The 20,705-nt window shown below is 45.0% G+C and overlaps 1 protein-coding gene across 2 annotated transcripts in view; it reads right to left on the reverse strand.

Moving 5' to 3' along the window:
* Positions 1–627: 627 nt before the first annotated feature.
* The window catches only part of MKLN1 (muskelin 1), a 157,482-nt gene continuing 137,404 nt past the window's right edge, over positions 628–20,705 (reverse strand). For both annotated transcript variants that reach the window (XM_014607487.3, XM_019487602.2), the window contains 3 exons: positions 12,740–12,842; positions 3,795–3,849; positions 628–2,227 (listed from right to left, as the gene is read on the reverse strand). In XM_014607487.3, the coding sequence (XP_014462973.1) occupies positions 2,106–2,227; positions 3,795–3,849; positions 12,740–12,842 (280 nt within the window). In that variant the 3' untranslated portion in view covers positions 628–2,105. The remainder of the gene's footprint in view (positions 2,228–3,794; positions 3,850–12,739; positions 12,843–20,705) is intronic.

Below are 20,705 nucleotides of genomic sequence, written 5' to 3' on the forward strand. Positions count from 1 at the left end.
GCACATAGCGCTGTAACCTGAAGTATTGAAAGACTGCAAAATTTTGCTTGGTTATATCAAAAGCACTTGACCCAGAGCCAACTGAAGCAAGAGACAACTCCATCGCTAATTCTTTTTCTGGATTAGCACCATTCAGATGCAAATCCATATGGTTTAACACTATTTTAGCCAGCTAGCAAAGAGTCTGTGGATACAACATGCAATAAAACCGGTCAGGGATATCGCACTTCCATGTTACTGGGGCAAAAAAAAAGTTACCAATTTCTTTCTTGGAGATACCTGAAGATATTGCATTGACTAAGCTGGATACTCACTTGATTTTTTTGCAGACATTATTATTCATTAGACTACCTACAACATGCTCGGCAGCCTAAGATACCAGAAAATTTAAAAAAAAACCCAAAAACTATAACTTGTGCTCGACGAAAAAGTCTGATTACTTCATTTTGGGTTTTTATGGGGTATTTTAAGCCAAGTCCACACTCTTGGGTACTATTCATTTTGGACAGATTAAAAGCCCAAGAAGCTAAATAAAGACATTTTTCTATTGATTTCCAATGTACCAAAATAAACGGTGTTCGAAAGAGGGGAGAACTGATCCGAATGAAAGCACACGGACACTAGAGCTTTGAAAAAAATATACTTCATTATCGTTTCATTTTATTTAAAGAGTCCAATCCATCTCTTGCACACACAAGACTTCTGGTGAGTTCAACAGTAGTCAGCCATAGGGAATGCAAGTATCCTGCCCTATGAAGTTTTGGCTCTCTAGACATGAAGCTGTGTGGTCTTCATATAACTTTCAACACCCCATTTACACTCTGTGCTTGCTGGCACTCTAGTATTTGCTAGTGCTAGGCGCATGTGTCCTTCACCACACACTAATGACCTTGTGTGGCACCAAATCTTTAGCCCTAAAGGATGTTTTCTGCAAGGGAGTAAATAAAGTTCAACTTCCCATACATATGTATCAGCTTATTTTTAATGGAATTGTTTCTGGGGGGGGGAAAAAAAAAAGCTCTCTTCCCCTGCATTTAAACGATAGGTCGAAGATGCATTTAAAAGTTGAATGAGCTGTGCTACATAGGACAAAGACAAGCGGTTTGGAACAAGCCTCGCTGAGTTACACACTGACAAATCTATGCGGTGAGCTAACAGGTATGTAAATCTAGACGTCATCTGCCTCAGAAAACGGGGCGCCCGAAACAGAGGGCTGCAGATTGTCAGCGTGTGCACAGAGGATATGGAAGACCCGATTCTGCAGAACTCGAAAAGGAACCTGCAAAGTTTCTCCTCAACGCATCACAGGAGAGATACAGACATAAAGCTACCCCTGAAAAAGGCTTCTGCAGGCACCTCCTGCCCTCACACTCTCTACAGGTTTCTCTGAGGTTCAGACTTGACTACCAGCTCTAAACAGGCGGCTTCAGAGAATGGAAGCCAGGCTTTTACAGCAGCACCAACTAAATATTTATGTTCACACTTTATATCAAATCCAAATTACACGCGAGTGTCGACTGGTTTCTCAAACTATAAAAAAGGATGGCAACATTGTAACATATGTTTCCTCTTCACGTGGTACACTGCAATTACAAAACGCGAGTCAGGAAAGACGGACATTACCTTAACATACACCAGCATCCTGCGGCCAAGTTACACAACGGTTGAGAATGAAGCTAGTACGGCAAAGCAAGATGTTGGGACTAGTTACAATAAGCAGGGGCAAAAGAGCCAAGAAACCCAAAGTAAAACCAACTTTAGTTAGTTGCAAAGAGCCTGTAAAATTTCCACGTTTTCCTTTACAAGCGAAGAGGATGACTGCATGACTGATTTTTCTTCTTCTTCTCTTTTCGTTTGCTAACTCTTGAAAGTCAAAGTCAGAAAAAAAAATAAATATATTTAGTTGGAAGTAGATCAGTTACATTTTATTAGCCTAATCCAACAAGGGAAAACCTCAGGAATTCACCGAAACAAGTAGAAAGCCCCTTTCAAAGACCCAGGGGTTACTATATTACTTCAGCCCAGCAGTCAATCAATGCAGTAAAAAAATTAAAATACTGAAAATGGATGCTTTTTCCTTTTCCATGTGTCCAGTGATTGCTCTGCTACAGTGTGATGAGGTCTACCAGGTTGCCCTTAGGAGGCGTCATGTTGTCAGGAAAGAAATTTACTAGTGTATCAAAGAGCTGAGTTCTTTGCGCGTACGTGTGGTCAACGTCTGAAAATCCTGGGGAAGGAAAGAAAAGAGGAGGGGAAAAAAAGACAGTTAATTTTAAAGATTACGTAAACTAAGCAAAAATGCCCCCTGGTATACACATTACAATTCACAGTCCTTAATCCTCTTCTTTTTTTTTTTTTAAAAAGGTATATCCTTGCATCCAGTTGTAACCAAAATGATTCCCCAACCACTGCTCCAATCATCAGGGCTCAGCCCACACCCAAAACGTCACACTAATGTGATCCTGTTCCATTTCTCAAATACCCATTGCAGCTGAAGACTGGCCTGTACGGCCAGATGTAGGGTTTTGAAAAGAGCTAAACACTTTCTGCAGGACTGTTAAATGGAAGAGACCATGAGTAGCTAACAGAAAGCAAAAGGACAGCTTGATTAGTGGAACATCAAGACCATTCAAAGGAGAAAGGGTCATTAAAATCTGTGGAGTGAAGAGCAATTAGCAGGAACCAGGTGGATTACAATGAGCGATGAAGGCAATTGTCTCCATCAGCACTGTCAGAATAGAAACGCCTCAGCTGCTGGACAGATGGTTTTAGACTTTGGATGAAGCAGGGATCAAATCAGTTGTGTGGGGCATGCCCACACAACTGCAACCCCCCTGGCTCTGTTCCTGCTGGGCTTCACCCTTCCCTCCACGAAGCTGCTGGAGGGAAGAAAATGAAAAGAAGCAACAGCCGTCTTACATCATCTCCGTTATTCTGTTCTGGGCAGAACATTCAGCTTCCTTGCTTAAGACACTTCTCAATTTTGGAAGGCTTATTTTCTGGGAGAAGGTGCATGTGGTATGTGAATAAATATGGTATTTCCTTAACCATTTAATGCAGGATACTGGAATATGGTGTTACCCAATTAACAAGTTAGAGGGCATCTAAACAGTCTTAACAATTAAGAATACTTAATTCTGTGGCACAGTTACTAGAAAAATATTAGAGGGGATCATTTCTGGGCATCACTATGGTAGAGGCCAATTCATCTTTTTATGCTGTAGCACCAAAACAGTGAAAAAATGAACTTCTGGCTTTAAGAGGTTTTTATCTTATGGGTTTGGTTCAGAGTGCCTGTTTCCGGAAGCACACACAATTGTTTTCCTCATTCTTGACATCCTGCCCAAAGAGCCAGTGTTACAAAGAACAGACTGAACCAAACTGTTCTCAAGGCACTGAACAATGTTCAGAGCAAACAGACTCGTAACCATGCTGCTGGATTCCAAAGTGACACGAGTTACATTATTTTGAGCAAGGCTTCTGCAAATCTGGATAAACAGGACAGCATCTGATGTAACAGGAGCTGAAAAATGATCCACGGAGACGTGTATTTAAAACCACTGGGGACTGATGTTTTTCAAAGTGGGCTTGAGGCAGTGAGCAGTGGTGATCAGAAACATTCCTTCTACAGTATCCAAAAGTGCTTCGTATGTGTAGAGATTAAGAGGCCTACCACATGGATGTCGCCTATAAATACTTGACCTCAACTGCAGAAGCAGAAACGCAACAATAATGAACCTAAATGCAGTAAGCGGCTAGCACAATTCATTTCTCGGGTTCATTATAATACTCACCAAGAGTAGTGAAATCTGAGCCAGATTTGAACAATGCTGAAGCAAGAAGCTGAAACTGTGAAGAAAAAGAAACCAAAGTTACCCCACTGCTTACAGGAGATGCACAAACCTTCTTAAAACCTCAAATAACTTTAAAGGTGTCCTGGGCTGGGTTTATTTAGTGCTATAGTCATTCAGATGTATGAAACACTGGTTCTCTTCATTAATAGGGGCAGTCACGCAGGATTTTGCAATTATATTCCTTGCCAGTATAACAGGACACAAATTCAGATGGGTCATCATCTGCTTGCTTTTTCCTTGGCATTTAAGTGAGTTTGGTGTGAATATAGCAAGAGCTCAGATTCTACTTATCCACAAAGGCGGCACGTCGCAGGAAAAGGTAATGGTCATCTCCTTCAAACTGTCTCATCACGTCTTGGATTGACCCCACTGGAGGTATGAATATGGCAAACAAGTCTCTGGGACTATGCAACCAAGCAGCTTGCCAATGGAGAAAAGCTTTGGGGTGGTCCTCCGCAACCCAAGCATTTGGGAGTTTGTTAAAAGTCTCAAGTGGGAAAACTGAGATTCACAAGCGAAAATGCGAGTGGGTTTTTTAAAAATTTCTGGTTGACTTAAAGACTAATAACTTCCACTTTCACATCCAGATCCTGTGAATGGTGGCTAGCAGCTAAAAGCAGCCACTGCCTCATGTTTCTTGGCCATTATAAAGTGCAATTATTAGAAATTTAGCGCTTAACACTCGAGTTAACAGAGTAACTGATACAACACTAGGCTGTGGTCCTCTATGGGGCTTGTAGCAAAGGGCATGAAAGGACACTTTGCCAGGGGGGGTGCAGTCATTTCTGGAGAGCAGAGGACGACCGAGGCCCAGGAACCCTCAGGTCCATTCCTGACTCCAGAAAGCAGTGTGTCCTAGCAGGCATCCTATCGTTTCCTCGAAGACTTGACCTCTTCTGGTCCAGCTCTGCCCCATCTTTCCCAGTCCCCTTCTCATTGCCTACCTGTCTCTGGTCTCCACACCTCTTGCTTCCTCATCTATCTCCTCATCCAGCCAGGCCCTGCACCCACCTCAATTTCTCTCTTTTCCACACTTACTGTCACGTCTCTTTGTATAGCAGCCCCATTTCTACCTTCCTTTCTCCAGCAAACTGTCCCCTATCAACCCCGCTTCCTCAGGTCTCAGGTCATTCTGCAATCAGTCTCTTCTCTCCCCTACTCTTTCCAGACTCCCAGTTGCAAGTCTCCCTCTCCAACCAAGTCCTGCCCCAGTCCTGACTCTTTGTCCCAGTTCCACTGCCCGGACCAGTTCTCTTGCCACCCCATGCTTAGTTCCTGTGCCGTCACCCTTTTCCCACACTAATTTTGATCCTAATACAGTCTCTTAGTCTGGAGAGTCTCAACATCTCACTGAATATCAGCATTTCCCATCCCAGCCAACTGACTTCCAGGTACTCTCCCAGTCTCCTCCTCTGGGACTCTCCCTTCCAGTCATATAATCCAGTCCCAGTCTATTCCTGTCTCTCTTTCATTTGGTCTTTGCCTTCTCCACATTTGAAACATACAGCTCTCCCCACTTTGCCAGCAGAGGACCATGAGACAACAAGGGCCCTGGGCCTAGAGCCACCAATACTGGGAGAGTCAAGCTCTGGCTTTTCAGTTCTGGACTGAAAGGACACGCTTTGTTGCTCTGCAGAGATGGTGCATAAATGGTCAAGTCACATATGGACGGATGGAAGGGGGGGGGGGGGGGCGGGGAGACTCCAGCAAATGTTCACAGCCAGGACAGATCCTTGGCTTGTAGCATGGAGAATCTCAGAAGTCTGCACATGTGCAAACTGATTGTTTTTTCAAATGCTTCTTGACCAAATTTGGGCAGATTTTCATGAGGAGAGAGAAAAAAAAGGCACATCCCTGACAAGGGCAATCGCCCTGTCAAATGTTGGTTCCTTGCTCCAAAGCAGTAGGGGCCAAAATAGCCCCACACCCTCCCTGACGTCCACTCCCACCCCCTCCCCCTGCCCAATTCTGCTGCTCTGCTTTTTGCTCCTCACCCAATCTGCTGTTCTGGCTTTTGCCCTGGGCTCCCTGTCCAATTTGCTGCTTCACTTTCTGCTTCCTCTCTCATCTGTTGCTTTGCTGCCTGTCCTCTTCTCTATGTGCCATGCAGAAGCTGCCCATGCCACTTGTGGCACATGTGCTACAGACTGGCCATCCCTGCTCTAGCATGTGTAAGAGCTAGAGATTTCCAAACCAAGGGCAATCTGAATTTAACATGTTCATGTGATGGCTTACCCTAGCCTTGACCTCAGAAATAACTGCATTGCTCTGACTGAAGTTTTCCAAAAGATGAAGTCTTAGGCAAACCCCTGATGAGCCTAGGGAATTTCCATCCTTGGAAATTTTTAACAGCAGGCCAGACAGACATGGGGCTGGGATGATCCTGCCCTGAGCAGGACCTATTATTCTATGGTCTCTTCCAGTGGTATGCTAAGGACTGAAAGATCTGAAATTTGGCATAATTATTAGCAACTGAAAATCAGAAGCCACTACAAAATGCAAGGCAAGTGTTGCGGGTATTACCTCCATTTACCCTGTAATTCAACACAACCCTGCAAGTCTCACAGGAAACTTTCCCTACACTAGTGATTCTCAACCAAGGTGCCTGGAGATCTTTTCAGGGCTGCCACGCCATGTTAGCCCCGTTAGGTGTACAAACATGATACACAAGATGAGTGCATAGATTCTGAATGGGAATTCACAGCATTAAAAACATTCACACCTATCATGGGCTTCCCAAGTTCTCTACAGCAAAAGAATTGTTCTACGTTTTTTCTGTAGTCAAAACTTGAGTGAAAGCCAATTTTTCAAGGGGTGCCTTGAGCCTAAAAAGGTTCTAGACTTCTGCTCCTCGTCCTCCTCTCTTCTGAGACTAACTTACTTGGAATTTATACTTCTAGCTCGAACCTATTTACAGAGTTACCATGCGTCACCACTTGAGTTCTTGCACTTTATGGCTTTTGGCCTCCATTCATTTAGTAGGTACTTTTCTGTCCTTTGCATTTGCTCTAGCTTCCTATAAACCTTTCAGGAGCTACGATGTTCCAAACGTAGTAGCTACAGCTCAAGGAGATAATGCCTCTGCAGTTTTACATGTGATCACTGTTAATAATGTTAGGTTTTTTCTTCCAATAGCATCATATAAAAGCTCATATTTAGTTGCTATTTTTATCATGCTGGGGTCTTTCAGTTTCTGTTTCGGGATATACTGACCATATTTACTCAAATGGTTATTCCCCCGCCACCACAAGCATGGGGGGAAAAAAAGCCCCTCCCAGATATACTCCGTCTTCATTAAATTGCTGCCAAAAGCAGCATGCAATTCAGTAATGGAAACCAACTATGATGCTGATTATAGTCGTACTGAATTTTGCCTGCATTTAAACACGCTAGTGAATTGCCCGTGAAGAATGATGGGGGTGGGGAAGCTTGCTAACCCTAACCCCTCCCCCACCCCCCACCTCCCAGGAGCAGGGCGGGGAAGCTTGCCCCGCCATCCCCATCCGCCAGCACCCTGCGTTACAGCCACCGCCAAGGAGCAGGGCGGAGAAGGGTAGGGGGGCAAGGCCTTACCCCCCCCCCACTCTGTCCCCACCATAATGGCGGCGCTCTGCCATGCTGCTGCCTCCTGTCCATAACACTCTTGGAGCACTCCGATTGGTTGTTTCAGTAACCAGAGTGTTCCAAGAGTGTTACGGACAGACAGACGGACAGACTAGGCCTTTTAATATATTAGAATGGTGCACAGTGCACAAACATACAGTAACCCACCACAAGAACAGGTTAGTTCCACCTGTCTGAATAAGACATGGTAGTGCCCATAGTGCTCAGCCTCCTTCAGTGCCAACTCTTCATCAGGTCATGGTGAGCCACTACCCTGAATAAATTTCAACTTCCTCTTCACCTCCATAGCTGTGCTGAGCCTTTCTTTTCCCCTTCCAATCATTCCTATTTTTTCATCAGCTTTAGATGTCTGGCAAACATCAAACACAGGGCCACAAGTTCACCCAGAATCCCACTGCTGGCCTCCTCTCTCAGCCTGTCACATACGATTAGTGGGGCCTTGCCTTCCATGAAGTGGGCTAAAACTTGCAGCAGTTTCAAAAAGGTAAAATGCATCAATTCTGGATAAATGAGGTTTCTGGTACAGGGGTATAGGTTGTAGCTGTGTTGGTCTAAGGACATAGGCAGACAAGGCTTTTGGAGTAAATTTGATATCTTTTATTAGACCAACTTAAACAGATGGAAAAATTCCTCTTTGCAGGGTATTTATACCCAAAAGCCTGCAAAGAAGAATTTTCCATCTACTTGAGTTGGTGTAATAAATAATATCAGATTTATCCAACGAAACTTGTCTGCAAAGGTCTATGGTAGGCATGTAAATACTGTTTAAAAAATAGTCATTTAACCTCCTCTACTTATATTGGTTAAACAATTAACCCATAACACAGCAACTCAGCTGCTGCTGGGAACTGCTCCTAGCTCCCAGGGCCCTTTGACTGGGGGGAGCTAGGGAGAAGGCAAGCCTGGAAGACAACACAGTCCACACGAAGCTCTGGGCTAGGAGGGAGGAAGCCCCTGTGAAGCACCAGCTAATTGCTTAATTGATGAGTTATGAGGCAGCTTGCTGTTTTCCTCTTAGACTATGGGTACTGGTCCCCCTCTCCCGTTCCCACCTACTTGCTCCTCCCTTCCTTCTGGCTGCCCTGTTGCCTTCCAATTTCTGCTGGGGCCCTGTGTGGTTTCCCTTCCCTGCCAGACTGTGCCCACCCTGAGCTAAAGGACAACTGGTAAGCTAATCGGTTATCATTACACTTATCAGTTAAATGATTAATCGTTTAACCTTTTACATCCCTAATCTGTGGGTAACCGTAATAGCCTGCCTGTATGCAAATTACAACAGGCATGGTTATTTCAAGGTCGGTGTGTTCAAATCTGCTCTTCGTTTCCATATGCTCAGGGAGAGCAAAGTCCAGCAGTAGGGAAAGAAAGGGCTGCAGAGGAAAAATTTGGGGGGGGGGGGGGGGGGGGAGGGGAGAGAAGGAGAGACACAGACGACAACACAACGGCACACACACACACACACACACACACACACACAAGCCTCCCCCCAGATTTAATTTTCCCTACTGTAGTAGTGGGAGGGAGATAAATTCAAGGCAAACCTCCAATAATTAGATTCTATACCTAGAAAATTATAACAAACATATAAATATTCCATATATAGAATCCAATTATTGGGGGGTTGTCTTGTATTTGAGTAAATATGATATATGAACAAAGCATGTATTCATGCTGTTAAAATGGAATAGGCATATATGCTTCTTAAAGCAACAAGAGCAAATTCCAGTCTCTGATATGCTGGCTCATGAACATCTTACAAAACACACTGACAGATGCCCATTTGCCAGGGAGACCTTCTAGACTCCTCATATACTATCCCAGGACAGTAAGCACCAGAATAGTTATGCTTCCAAGCCAATAAAGAGACATTTGCTCCAACAGATGAGCTCCAACATCATCTAAAAGCTGCCACACTGGTGAGACACAAGAGGACCAAGACTTGCAAGAGGCCTCCCGAGTTCTGCAAATCCAGTTAAAAAACCATTAAAACTAGTTTTAAAAAAATAGGGACTAACCAAATAAACTTAGTTTAAATTTACAGAAGAGGATAAAATAGCTCAGGGTTCTTTGTGATCTCTCGTTCATGGTACATTAAACAGATTAAGTCAGAGCCAAAGTAAGTTTCTTGAGAACAGTTTGTCTGTTTTCTTTGGTACCGAGCACTAACAGCTGAAGAGACTTGCATGAAGCACGGTTAAAAATAATGCCATTACTCTGTCTATTGTGCAATCCTCCTGAGCAGATTTTCACCTTGCACCACTCTCCCCCAGCAGCCCTTGTAAAACCACAGCTTGCAGGGTTGACACAAACATGACTGGCCACAAAGACACACGCAGCAAATCCTACCACGATCTATCGGGGATGAACTGACGCAGCTTTCTGCTCTGCCAAACTGTTCACAGCAAGTGCTGTCTCCAAGCAACAGAGGATGATGGGGAATGAAAGCAGGGACGGCTGACGGTTTTGAGAGCTCTCAAGAGAAACCAATTACTCCTACTTGCGGGGAGGGGAGGGGGGGGAGGGGGGGTGCAAAACTTCCCTGGAAAATAGGCTGTAAAGTAAGCCCTGCTCCCCCAAGTATCACTCTGATCCGTGTTGGTCTAAGGACATAGGCAGACAAGGTTCTTTAGGGAAATCCAATATCTTTTATTAGATAGTTGGAAAAATTCTTCGCAAGTTTTTGGGTACAAATCATCAGGCCGATCCTGTTAACCTGGCTCTTGACAGTGACCCCTAACACGTCCTCTCACAGCAGCATCATGCCGCGAGGCCTGGCTCCCCACCTCCCTTTACTCAGTGCCCAGAGATCACATGCCGCACACTGCAGCTGCTGGGCACGCATACCATGGGTTGGCCACCCCTGCTATAGAGCAGAGGGATACACTACCCTTAATAATCACCTAGAATTGTATCATCCTTATAAATGGAACCAGGGAGCATGCAGGTGTCTGTGCTGGGAGGCACTATGAAACTGCAATTTTAAACTGAACCCTCAAGACTGAGTCAGAGCTTTGAAGAGCAGAAAAAAAACCAAAGTGAAGATGTCTGGATCTGAGAGCCAGAAGCAGACTCAGAGATCAGTAACCAGAAAGGAAGCTGACGTCAAATGGAAATATACCCAGTCAGTACCAGGGCAGTGCATGGCATGAAGCAATTTAGCTGGCACTATAAAAAGCTGTGCAAACTACAGCTATTTGAACACAACAAGGTTGAAAAGGCAGCAGTTCCTAAAGGATTTCAGGAGTCTAATGGAGCAGAGGCTGCAATTCTGCTGCTGAACAGGAAGTGTTGATCCGGCATAGAGAAACTAGTAGGAAAGAGGTCAGAGAATTTTAAGAGGCGTTAGACAAAGAGAAATGCCGCAGATTACATTCATTCACTCTGTGAGGTCTGCCTGACAGCTTATGCAACAAATGACAAATAGAGAGGGCTGGAAGCTCTCACAAAAGACTGTTCACTGTTATGGTTTCTTTACTGTAGCAAACTGTGTGTAATGAAATCAATGTTGGTCTCCTCAGAAAGCCACAGAGAATGCTTGGGCATCCTATGCATCGCTTAAAGCCCTTCCCTGAAATCATGGGTTCAGATTGCAGCACAAATCAAGTCAGCTCTCATCCTAGACAGGCAGACTGATTGAAAACCATTCGTTTACTGTGCACCTGTGGATACTGTAGGATCCTTGACAATCTATATAGAAGGTAAAACAGCTGCTGCTTGGTTTGAAAAACAGTAGCAGAAAATTGTTGTCTCTCGCATGCCAAGCAGCAAGAAAGCTGTGGAAATAGGGCCATCTTAGTGTGAAGTTCACAACGTAGAAGTTTATATGACTGCATTCTCTTGACTTTGGCTACACATCCTACATCAGCAAAGTTATCGACGTTCAGCTACAATCTGCGATAAAACCCGACACACATAATCACGGCCAAGATCCCAAAGCAAATAAACTACTACTACTGTGAGATGCTGAAACCCTATGATCGTAATAACATGATACTGTGCATGTCCTTCAAGGAAAAAGCCTTATAGAATCAAAAAACTTCTTAGGGGCTATATTTGGGGTATTAATAAATGTACATTTTAGCTGCTTCAAAAGGGGATGGCTAGGGAGCCAGTTGTTGTGAGCTAACTCTCACATCTGCATGGTCCTGCAGCAAATTTAAGTTTGCTGAACTACCCTAACTAATATAACCCTGCTTCATGTAGGGTCAAAAAGTTGGAAAGCTTTTGCTATGCCCAAAGAAATCATGCATGCATAATTGTAACAGCGTAGATCAGTATCTTTGATATCAAAGTGTTAACATCTATTTAGGCCCTTGGACAATATCTCTTTAAAGAAATGATATGATCTAACAAGCAAACTAAGGATGCAGATGCCCAATATAACTGCAGCTTTGACAATGACTTCGGTAATATGGGCAAGGCATTTAGTCACTGAGCCACTTGTCATCCCTGATTTATAACAGTACCTATCCAATCATGTCAGAAGAGTTACTCCTGGCTCACACAGCACAAGTGGGCAATAAAGATCACTGTCTCAGTTTCCTGTCTCTATCCAACCAGGGTGAGGAGGGGTAAAGCTGGTATACAGCACTCGATACAAAAAAATACCGATATAAATCTGAAGGTGTAAAATGCTAGGTATAAATTCCAATAGCAAACACAATCTAAAAACTTATCCAATATTTCAAAAGCTCTGTAAATCATCTCAGACAACTCAATTTCCTCAACTCCTTTTATAGGATGATGTGTGTTGTGCTAAGGGAACAAAACAGGAAGCGGAAACAAATTCCTGGAGCATGTCAAAGACTCTGCACACTGCAACAAAACAGTCTAAGGCCATAAAGACTTTAAGCCTCAAAGGACAACGGATATAGACACAATCTACTGAAATCAATCTATATTCTGGAGAAGAACTTAATTTTTTTTTTTTAAACTTTGAAACTATTTAAATACCAAAAAACTAGAAGCTGCCATGAAAAATGCCTATTCAGAGTACACAGCACAACTATGGGCCCGTGCCATTAGCCTGGACTATTATAGATATCAAAACAAATCTTTCACATGGCGTGATTTTTTTTTTAAATGACAAATATCTGTAGTAGTATAATCATGATAAAGCAGGTCTCAAAAGATACTTCAAACCATTATTCCAAGTTTCGTTTAAACAGGGATTAAGGGAAGCAGAAGTTGTAAAAGTTACACCTGAGTTTTTACTTTCTCCGTTTACGGAAAAAAAAGGAGGAGGAAGTTTTCACTATTACCTCTTTTGTTTCCTCAGGGTCCGAATGATCCACAGTTACATACAAGTCGTTCTGTAGATATTTCAGTGCGCTGAGTGGGTCAGTTTGGGCCTTTTCTTCAAACCTGAAAAGTGGAAAGAGATAAATGAGCATCTAATAATTCCACACATTTCTTTAAAGACAGCTCGGTCCCTGCCTGTTAAGCACCTGGGCCTAAGAGCAGGGTTCAATCTCAGAATAGTTGAAAGGGGAGGGGTGGGGGAAATAATGCCAGGCACTAATTTCTTTTAGCAAAGGGAACAAAAGACTTTGTGATGCACTGAAGTTATACTAGCGCAGTATTTTGCAAATGGTCAGGGACACAAGACATAAGTTTGCAATTTCTCCATTATACAGATAGATAAGCTGAGGTGTTGAGTAGTCAAATGACTTGCCCAGGGCACTCGTACAACATACGTCAAACACAGAAGAATTTCTGGCACCCTAGCCTAAATAACAGAAGTCCTCTCTGTCTACTAGCTGGCTAGAAACAGCCAAGAACTCATCTTGCCTCTTCCAAAAACTTTTTTTTCCCCTTTGTGTCAACTTATTTCTCCAGGGATAAAAACAAAGGGCTACAACACGGGTGTCAAACTCATGTGGCCATGTGTGATGGATGAATGGCTCAGGGCTGATCCTACAGGACAGACGGGGCCCACAGATACTCCCCTTTCCCCCTGAAAAACAAACCCAGTGATTGTTCTGGTCTGGCTGGTCCGAAACTGCACTGGGTGTCACGCGTGGTCTGCACGCAGCACCTGCCGCAGACTGGTTGGAGCAGGTGCCATGTATGCCAGACCAGCCAAAGCAGGTGCGAATGGCATGGCTCTTGTCCCAGACTGGCCAGAGCAGATGGCACAATCCTAGATTGACTGAAGTGGAAGCCAAGGCTAGCACTGGGGGCCAGGTGATGTTGCTCCATAGGTATATCTTCAACACCCACAGGCTGCAATCTCTTGAAATGATGTCTTCAGGAACCCTCAACGACTAAAGAGAATAACTAAACCCACGACTGCAAGCTGGTCTGCCCAAAGACAAGCAAATAGATTCGGATCAGTCAGTCTGGCTTTGGGGACCGATTCCACGTATTACACAGACTCCTCAGATCACAGAAAGAATTCGTTTTCACTTCAAGCTAGGTGAAAGACCCACTCCAGTTCTGTACTCTGCAACGTAGCTCCAAAACAACTATTCTCAGACAAATAAATGAGCTACATAGGAAACGACTAGTTTTTTTCTGCATCCCAAGTATTGAGTTATTGTCTACCATGCTCACTGTGGAATCACAGGAAAGAACAAACTTGGGGCGCTCTGCTTCAAAAAAAAAACCAAAGGGGTCTCCAAAATTAAAAGACAATTTCACGGCATTAATAGCAAACACGGTCTCGCTCTTCAAGCGATCCACACCGAAGAGGATCAGGCAGTCCACAGCAGGTGGCAGTGATTACACACATGCCAATATATCCCCGAGTTTAAAGAGACTCTCAACATGGAGTCAAAGCAGATTATTCAAACAAATGCAATTTGGTATTTACCCATTACAGCTCGCTGGACCTTACTCCTACTGTTGTGCTATGCTAGAAAGTTTCCTATGTCTTTGTTTAAAGTGACTCCTTTGAGCAGGAAGAATTCAAATGGATTTATATACATCCTTTTTTTAAAAAAAAACAACCAACCAACCAACGGCAGCTATTTAAACTTGAAACTATGGCAAACTGTATAATGTCAAAACTTGGTATAATCCTTTAAAATATTCAAGCAGTAAATGTTTCCTTTTGAAGTTTTCAGCATAGTGACCACTGAATTCATGGAGTCACTGGTAAAACAAGTTCTCGTTCCAAGTGCTAAACCAGCGTTCGACAGCAGTCAACTCTTTTACAGATGCAGAAAAATCTCCCCCATCTCCGTTTGACTGGTTCCAGTCAAGAAGCTCACTCAAAGCTGAGACAGTAATGGGAATTGAAAGAGAACGAAATTGTTTCCTTTTTTTTTCTTTGAAAAGAGAGATCATATGATGACATGGACCAGTTCTAAAAATCCCAATTTAAAAAGTCATGGGGACCAGAACTGTAGTAAAGATAGGAGAGGTAAGACTTGTGAGGTGATCTCTTCCACTGGACCAACCTGTATTGTTGGAAGAGATTTCTGGCTTAATTCTTAATTTCAGAAGCTTCTGGGCAAAAGCCAAAATTAAGAACTTAATTCAGATTAAGTAAAACTCACCCAGAAGCTTAATTTCTGGCTTTTGCCCAGAAGCTTGACTGACGTTCGGGAATTTTCTTCCATCCAGGAAGAGCACAGACCAACCGCAGATGCTTCTTCAGCCGGAGGAAGGGGGTCTGTACCCGAGAGCTTGCAAAAAAGATTTTTCTTCCAACTATTTGAGTTGGTCTAATAAAAAAAATATCGGATTTACCCAAAGATCCGTGTCTGCCTTAACTGCAAAAGCCAGATCAACACGGCTACAACCTACACCCCTGAAACATGGAAAATGCCTGTCATCTGGCATTTTAATTACTTCTTTTCCAGACAAGTCAGAACAACTCTCGCTCTTGGACCTGAACGTGTGAATGAGTTTGATTAGTTGATAGTAAATAGGGCAGTTACCACCTATGAAGCAAAAAAAAAAAGTTAAGGGAAGCGAAGACATGAGGCAAGTTATAAAATGCATCACAAACCTAATGTCTCTGTAAAGCCTGCAGGTTTTCTGTGTTCAGTAAGTTATGGATTTAGTGGTTCCTTTCAAGTAGGGAAATTCACATAATTAAAGTAAGGCACCCGTTCTACCTTGAACTTGGTAGCTGTTTCTTTTCCAGATCAAGTGAAGAGGGTTTACTGCCCAGACGTTTGTCCAACATCTCTCTAACTATACAGCAAAATGCATTAATCCAGTGAAAAAAAAGTTTCCTTTTATTAACCATAAAATTAACAGTCTGAGTAAACAAGGACTAAAGCATATAAGTGCTTAACTAATGTAAAGAGAAACAGTGTATCCCTCTGGCTAGCAAAAAAAAGTGCTCAGTTTAGTGCAAGGCCCTGAATTTAGTTGCAAGTTCACATGTTTTTTGTGCTTATGACACAACGAGAAAGCCAGCCTCTCGAGATATATAGAAAATATAATGCAAAATAAAATTAATCATTTATATGTTTTAAATCGCAGCGACTTGCTTGCTAATGTAAATCAATCCACGGTGCTTTCAATTATCTCCTGACATTAAAGTATTTCCACAGGTTTTTAGAAGAGTTACGTGGTCAAGGATCTGGAAGAAAACTAGCAGGAGATCAGACTCTAGGAGATGGACTGAGGTCCTCTTGACAGCACCAGATTTACCTGACAAGTGATGTCTACATACCAGCTTGACTCGCACCAAAACTCACATCAGACAGCGGGCTGTACTACGTACAAATAAGTGCACACACTTTAGTGTGCCCCAGTGTCTACAAACATGAACAGAACTTTCTCCATGTCATTAGGAAATATGTTTTTAGTAAAAAGCTGTGCTGAAACTTTGGCTGCATGACACAAACATTTTGAAAACATATTTGTACAAGGGGTGGTTCCAGTTCCTATATATAGCCATCTCCCAGTAACGTAGCCTGCAGCTACCTCTAAATAAACCGTAGCCATGCCCAACAGTACAATGCCAACAGCAGAACTGGTATTTTTATTGGGTGAATGCCTCCCCACCCCATCCTTACTGCCCTACTTTCATGTGACTACTACGGAATATTCCCCACCCCCGCACCACCAATAAACAGGATTAACAAAAAAAAAAAAAGCTCCCAGCCCAGCCTGATCAAGCTTACACAGGTTGGGAGCAGAGATAAAAAAAAGCTGCAAGATAATCGGAGACTGCAGCTATGAGATTTGAGAGCCCGTCTGGACATTCAGGTAAAGGTGGGATAGGATTGGATGCATGATCCACACAGATCGCGCCTCCTGCCATGCCACACATGCATGGCCGTAGGGGGTGGTCCAGGTCCTGCCATGCTATCTCAAGGGACCGCCCCAAACGGAGGAAGTGTTTGCCGGCTTTGCTGCACACCGCTCGGGACGGGATGGAACGGGACAGGCCTGGCCAGATTGGCATCAGCAAGAGGAGGCTTAGCCAGCTGAGCCAAGTGCCACTCAGGACCAGCCTGGCCCAGCCCAGCCTTCCCTTACTTCTGCTGCCCTGTCCTATCTGGTCCCAAGTGGCACACAGCTCAGCCACTGCTTCTCCTTGCCGGTGCCCTCCTGGCCAGACCCTGCCCGTCCCGAGTGGCACGTGGGGAAGCAGCGCCTGGGCTGGTAGTGCTGTGTGCCGCTTGGGTCAGGACGGGACGGGCCCAGCCAGGTCAGCACCAGCAAAGGGAAGTGGTGGCTGAGCTGCGTGCTGCTTGGGACTGGCTCAGCCACGGCTTCCCCCTTCAAATGCTGGCCTGAGGCGCGCGGCAAAGCCGCAGCTTCCACTTACGTCTGCTGGCCTTTCCCAGTCCATCCCAAACAGCACACAGCTCAGCCACTGCTTCTCCTCCCCACAGCCAACCCAGCTGGGCTTGTCGCATCCTAAGCAGCATGCAGGGAAGCAGAGGCTGGGCTGACTTTGCTGCATGCTGCTCGGGATGGGGTGGGCCTGGCCAGGTCGGCACTGGCAAGGAGAAGCGGTAGCTGAACCAGCTGAGCCGCGTGCCCCTTCCCCCGCACAGCTCGTCAACAGGGCGGGATGTGCTGGGCCCGACCCAGTTGGCACCAGAGGGGCAAAACCATGGCTGAGCCTGTGCCGAAGAGCATGCAAGGAAGTGGTGCATGGCTCAGCTGTGGCTTCTCCTTGCCGGTGCTGACCCAGCAGAGCCCATCCTGTCCCAAGCGGCATGCAGCAAAGCCAATGCAGCCACTGCTTCCCTGCGTGCTGCTCGGGATGTGATGGGCCCGGCCGAGTCGGCACGGGCTGAGCCATGCGCTGCTTGGGATCGGACAGGCCAGGCTGGCAGAGGAAAGTGCATGACTTTGCACAGCTGTTCCCAGAGCCTTGGGGGCTCCTGCCCCACTCGTGCTATGCCCAGCGTGCACAGAGGCCAAGTCGGGAGCCCCCCAAACCCAGCATCTTGCCCCTGCCAGGCAGCATCCTCTCGCAGGTAGGGCAGCTGCTCCCCATCCCATGGAGCTGTGTGGGCCAGGCCGGGGGGCTGCACCGTGAGTGCCGCTGGGGGCCCAGCTGCGACCTGAGGCTGTGCAGCTCTGGGGCAGCCCCCACTCCCCTTCCGGCCCCCCCCCTCCTCCGGCTGCCACCTTCCCAAGGGCCTGGCCAGCCTACCCGCGGTGCCACCCCCTCTTCCTCCCCCCCATGAAATTTTATTTATTGTCACCAGGTTTAGAATTTTCAGAAAACCTGGTATTTACCACAAAAAAGAAACATTTATGATTATTAACTATATTAATATGCAGTGCATCCTGCCATGTACCCCCGGGCTCAGTTTTTTTTTTTGGTATGCCGGCACTCCAGCACCCTACAAGATGGGCATTGTGGGTTTTTCAGCACTCCAGCCAGAAAACATCGCCTACCCCTGACATAGACCATGTGACAGAGTATAACTTCCGGTTCCAAGACCACACTACTCCCTCCCAAAAGTAGCACTTCCGGGGGCAAAGGGAAGGACTTCCGGCCTCAAGATGGCAAACAGGGGGCAGGGCAACTGTCAAGGGGCAGGGCTACCCATTCGGCCCTTGACAGCTCACCAAAATTTGTGAAGTGGCCCTCCAGCCGAAATAATTGCCCACCCCTGGTTAAGACTATCGTGGAAGATGATCATCCTCAACTGCAAGGGATTGCTGATGATGATGCATGGCAGGAAGCACAACTGCAGGATCCAGCATCAGATCCTATCATGCCTTATTGCCATCCCAGGCTTCCTCTGTACCAGCAAGTAACAAGCTACTACAGCTGGAAGTCCTGCAGGTAATGGGACTTGCAGCCATGACACTGCCTCCCAGCCACCAGGACTCAGAGTGCTGCAGCTGTGAACTCTGGGTCCCAGCACACCACCCAGAGTGCCCTCCAGTGGCACTGCCAAGACCCGGAGTCCACAACTACAGGACGGATGCAGGTGCAGGACTCCCTGGTCTGGCTGTGAGTGGTGCACCCTTGAGACTGGGAGTCCCAACTACAAGGACAGACCCTGCTACATGTGCAAATTAAAGCTGGATAGCTACCAGCTATGAAGTCATTACACATTTTCCAGCAATAACTTTATAGCTGGTAGCACCTTTTTGTGGAGAGAGAGTTAATCTGCATGTGTAGCCAGTTTAAATTAATTGCACAAGAAACCCAGTGACTGCATGATACATGTAACATGGAGAAGGGACCTGAGTCAGTTTATAGCAAAGCAGCAGGTAACCTAGTTTGGACAACTTGTAAACCTTCAAACATCAGCTGCCCAAGACTTGAGCATAAATATCATAACTATTTTTTCCCCTCTGGTGTGTGGTTGAAGGTGACAACACCCTCTCAGAACACAAAATACGACTGTTAAAAGAGGCACGCAACAATCCTCCCTAAACCACCACCGGTAGGATCCTGAAAATCCTGTTTTCACGTTGTTGCCCCAGAGAAGAAGAAATTAGAGAATCTCAGATTGAAAAGCAGAACCACGTCTAATTTAAGGCATTCGTCCAAGACAGGCATAGGTCTATTCGTTTTTTCATAAGTTAATAATACAACAGACCACACCAACAAGGAGAACAGCCAGTGAACACACGGGATTTATAATTTTAGGGTCTTTCTAAAGATGATTCGATTTGAGTACAGGAATTCTCTAGCTCACTTTCTAATACCCTTCACAAGGTTTACAGCAGAATCCAGCAACACTGCCTTGTTCTAAACATTAACAAGTCCTAGCTGAACAGCAGCAGTGGTGTGAACTAATTCCTACCACCACAGTTAACTAAATAGATATTCATGGGGTTTTGGTTGTTTTTTTGTTTTTGGGTTTTTGGTGTTTTTTGGGGGGGCGGGGGAGTTGCTATTCAAGGCATTAGCCCAGTTTAAGGCAAAGAAACAATCCTCTCTGCACTACAAAATCTAACTGTTGGACAATTAGCCCTTTTTTTTTGGGGGGGCGGGGGGGGGGGGGGGAAGGACTCCTGTTGTGTAACTAGTGCCTTGTTTGATATGAACAGCAAGCAGAATGGTTCTTTAAACATTTCAGATTCTCCTTATTGCCATTTTTTCTTGCTCACGCTTCAAAGTGCAGGCAAGTGGGTTCCCCCAAGGAAGTCGCTGTTCCATATCAGATGAAGATTTAAAGCCAGAAGGAAATTCAAAAGGTGTAGCCATGCACTTATGGACTGGTAAGACTATCTGCCATAAACTAGGGATATTTTAGTTGGACATGAAAAGTAGCAAGACCTTGATGCATGTCAGCTCTCAATGACAAGGTCACCAATGGAATCCAGCCATGAAAGAGGCTTGCATCTGCAAAGACCTTCTAGGGGAGGGAGGGGGCTTTTAATACCATTACACAAAGCACTTGTGAGACCTCAAACTGAGAGCTGGAATAAATTCAAATGTGAAGGGTTGCTAGAGTGACTGGGGGAAATGAAGAGCCTACCTTTATGACAGGAAGCTAAATGAGTGACCTGCTTAACCTACAAACAAAGCCTGAGTGGGGCTATGATTAAGTCTCAGTAAGTGCTGGGGAGGGTGAAAAGCCACGAAAAGCTAAAAATAATACTGGCACAAGAACACAAGTAGGAATGAACAGGCCAATGAATAAGTTTAAATTGGCAATTAGAAGGCTATAACTAAGAAACAGAAGTTCTAGGGCAGTCTTGCAATCATAGCAGGAGCAAGCAAATAGCTCATTTTAAAATAGACGGATATATTTATGAATGGGTTTGTGATACAAGTAGCTGGACTACCATTGGGAAGGTCTTTTCCAGTCCTGTGTTCCCATCTAATCTGATCTG

Source organism: Alligator mississippiensis, chromosome 4, assembly GCF_030867095.1.
Source record: "Alligator mississippiensis isolate rAllMis1 chromosome 4, rAllMis1, whole genome shotgun sequence".
Taxonomy (NCBI): domain Eukaryota; kingdom Metazoa; phylum Chordata; order Crocodylia; family Alligatoridae; genus Alligator; species Alligator mississippiensis.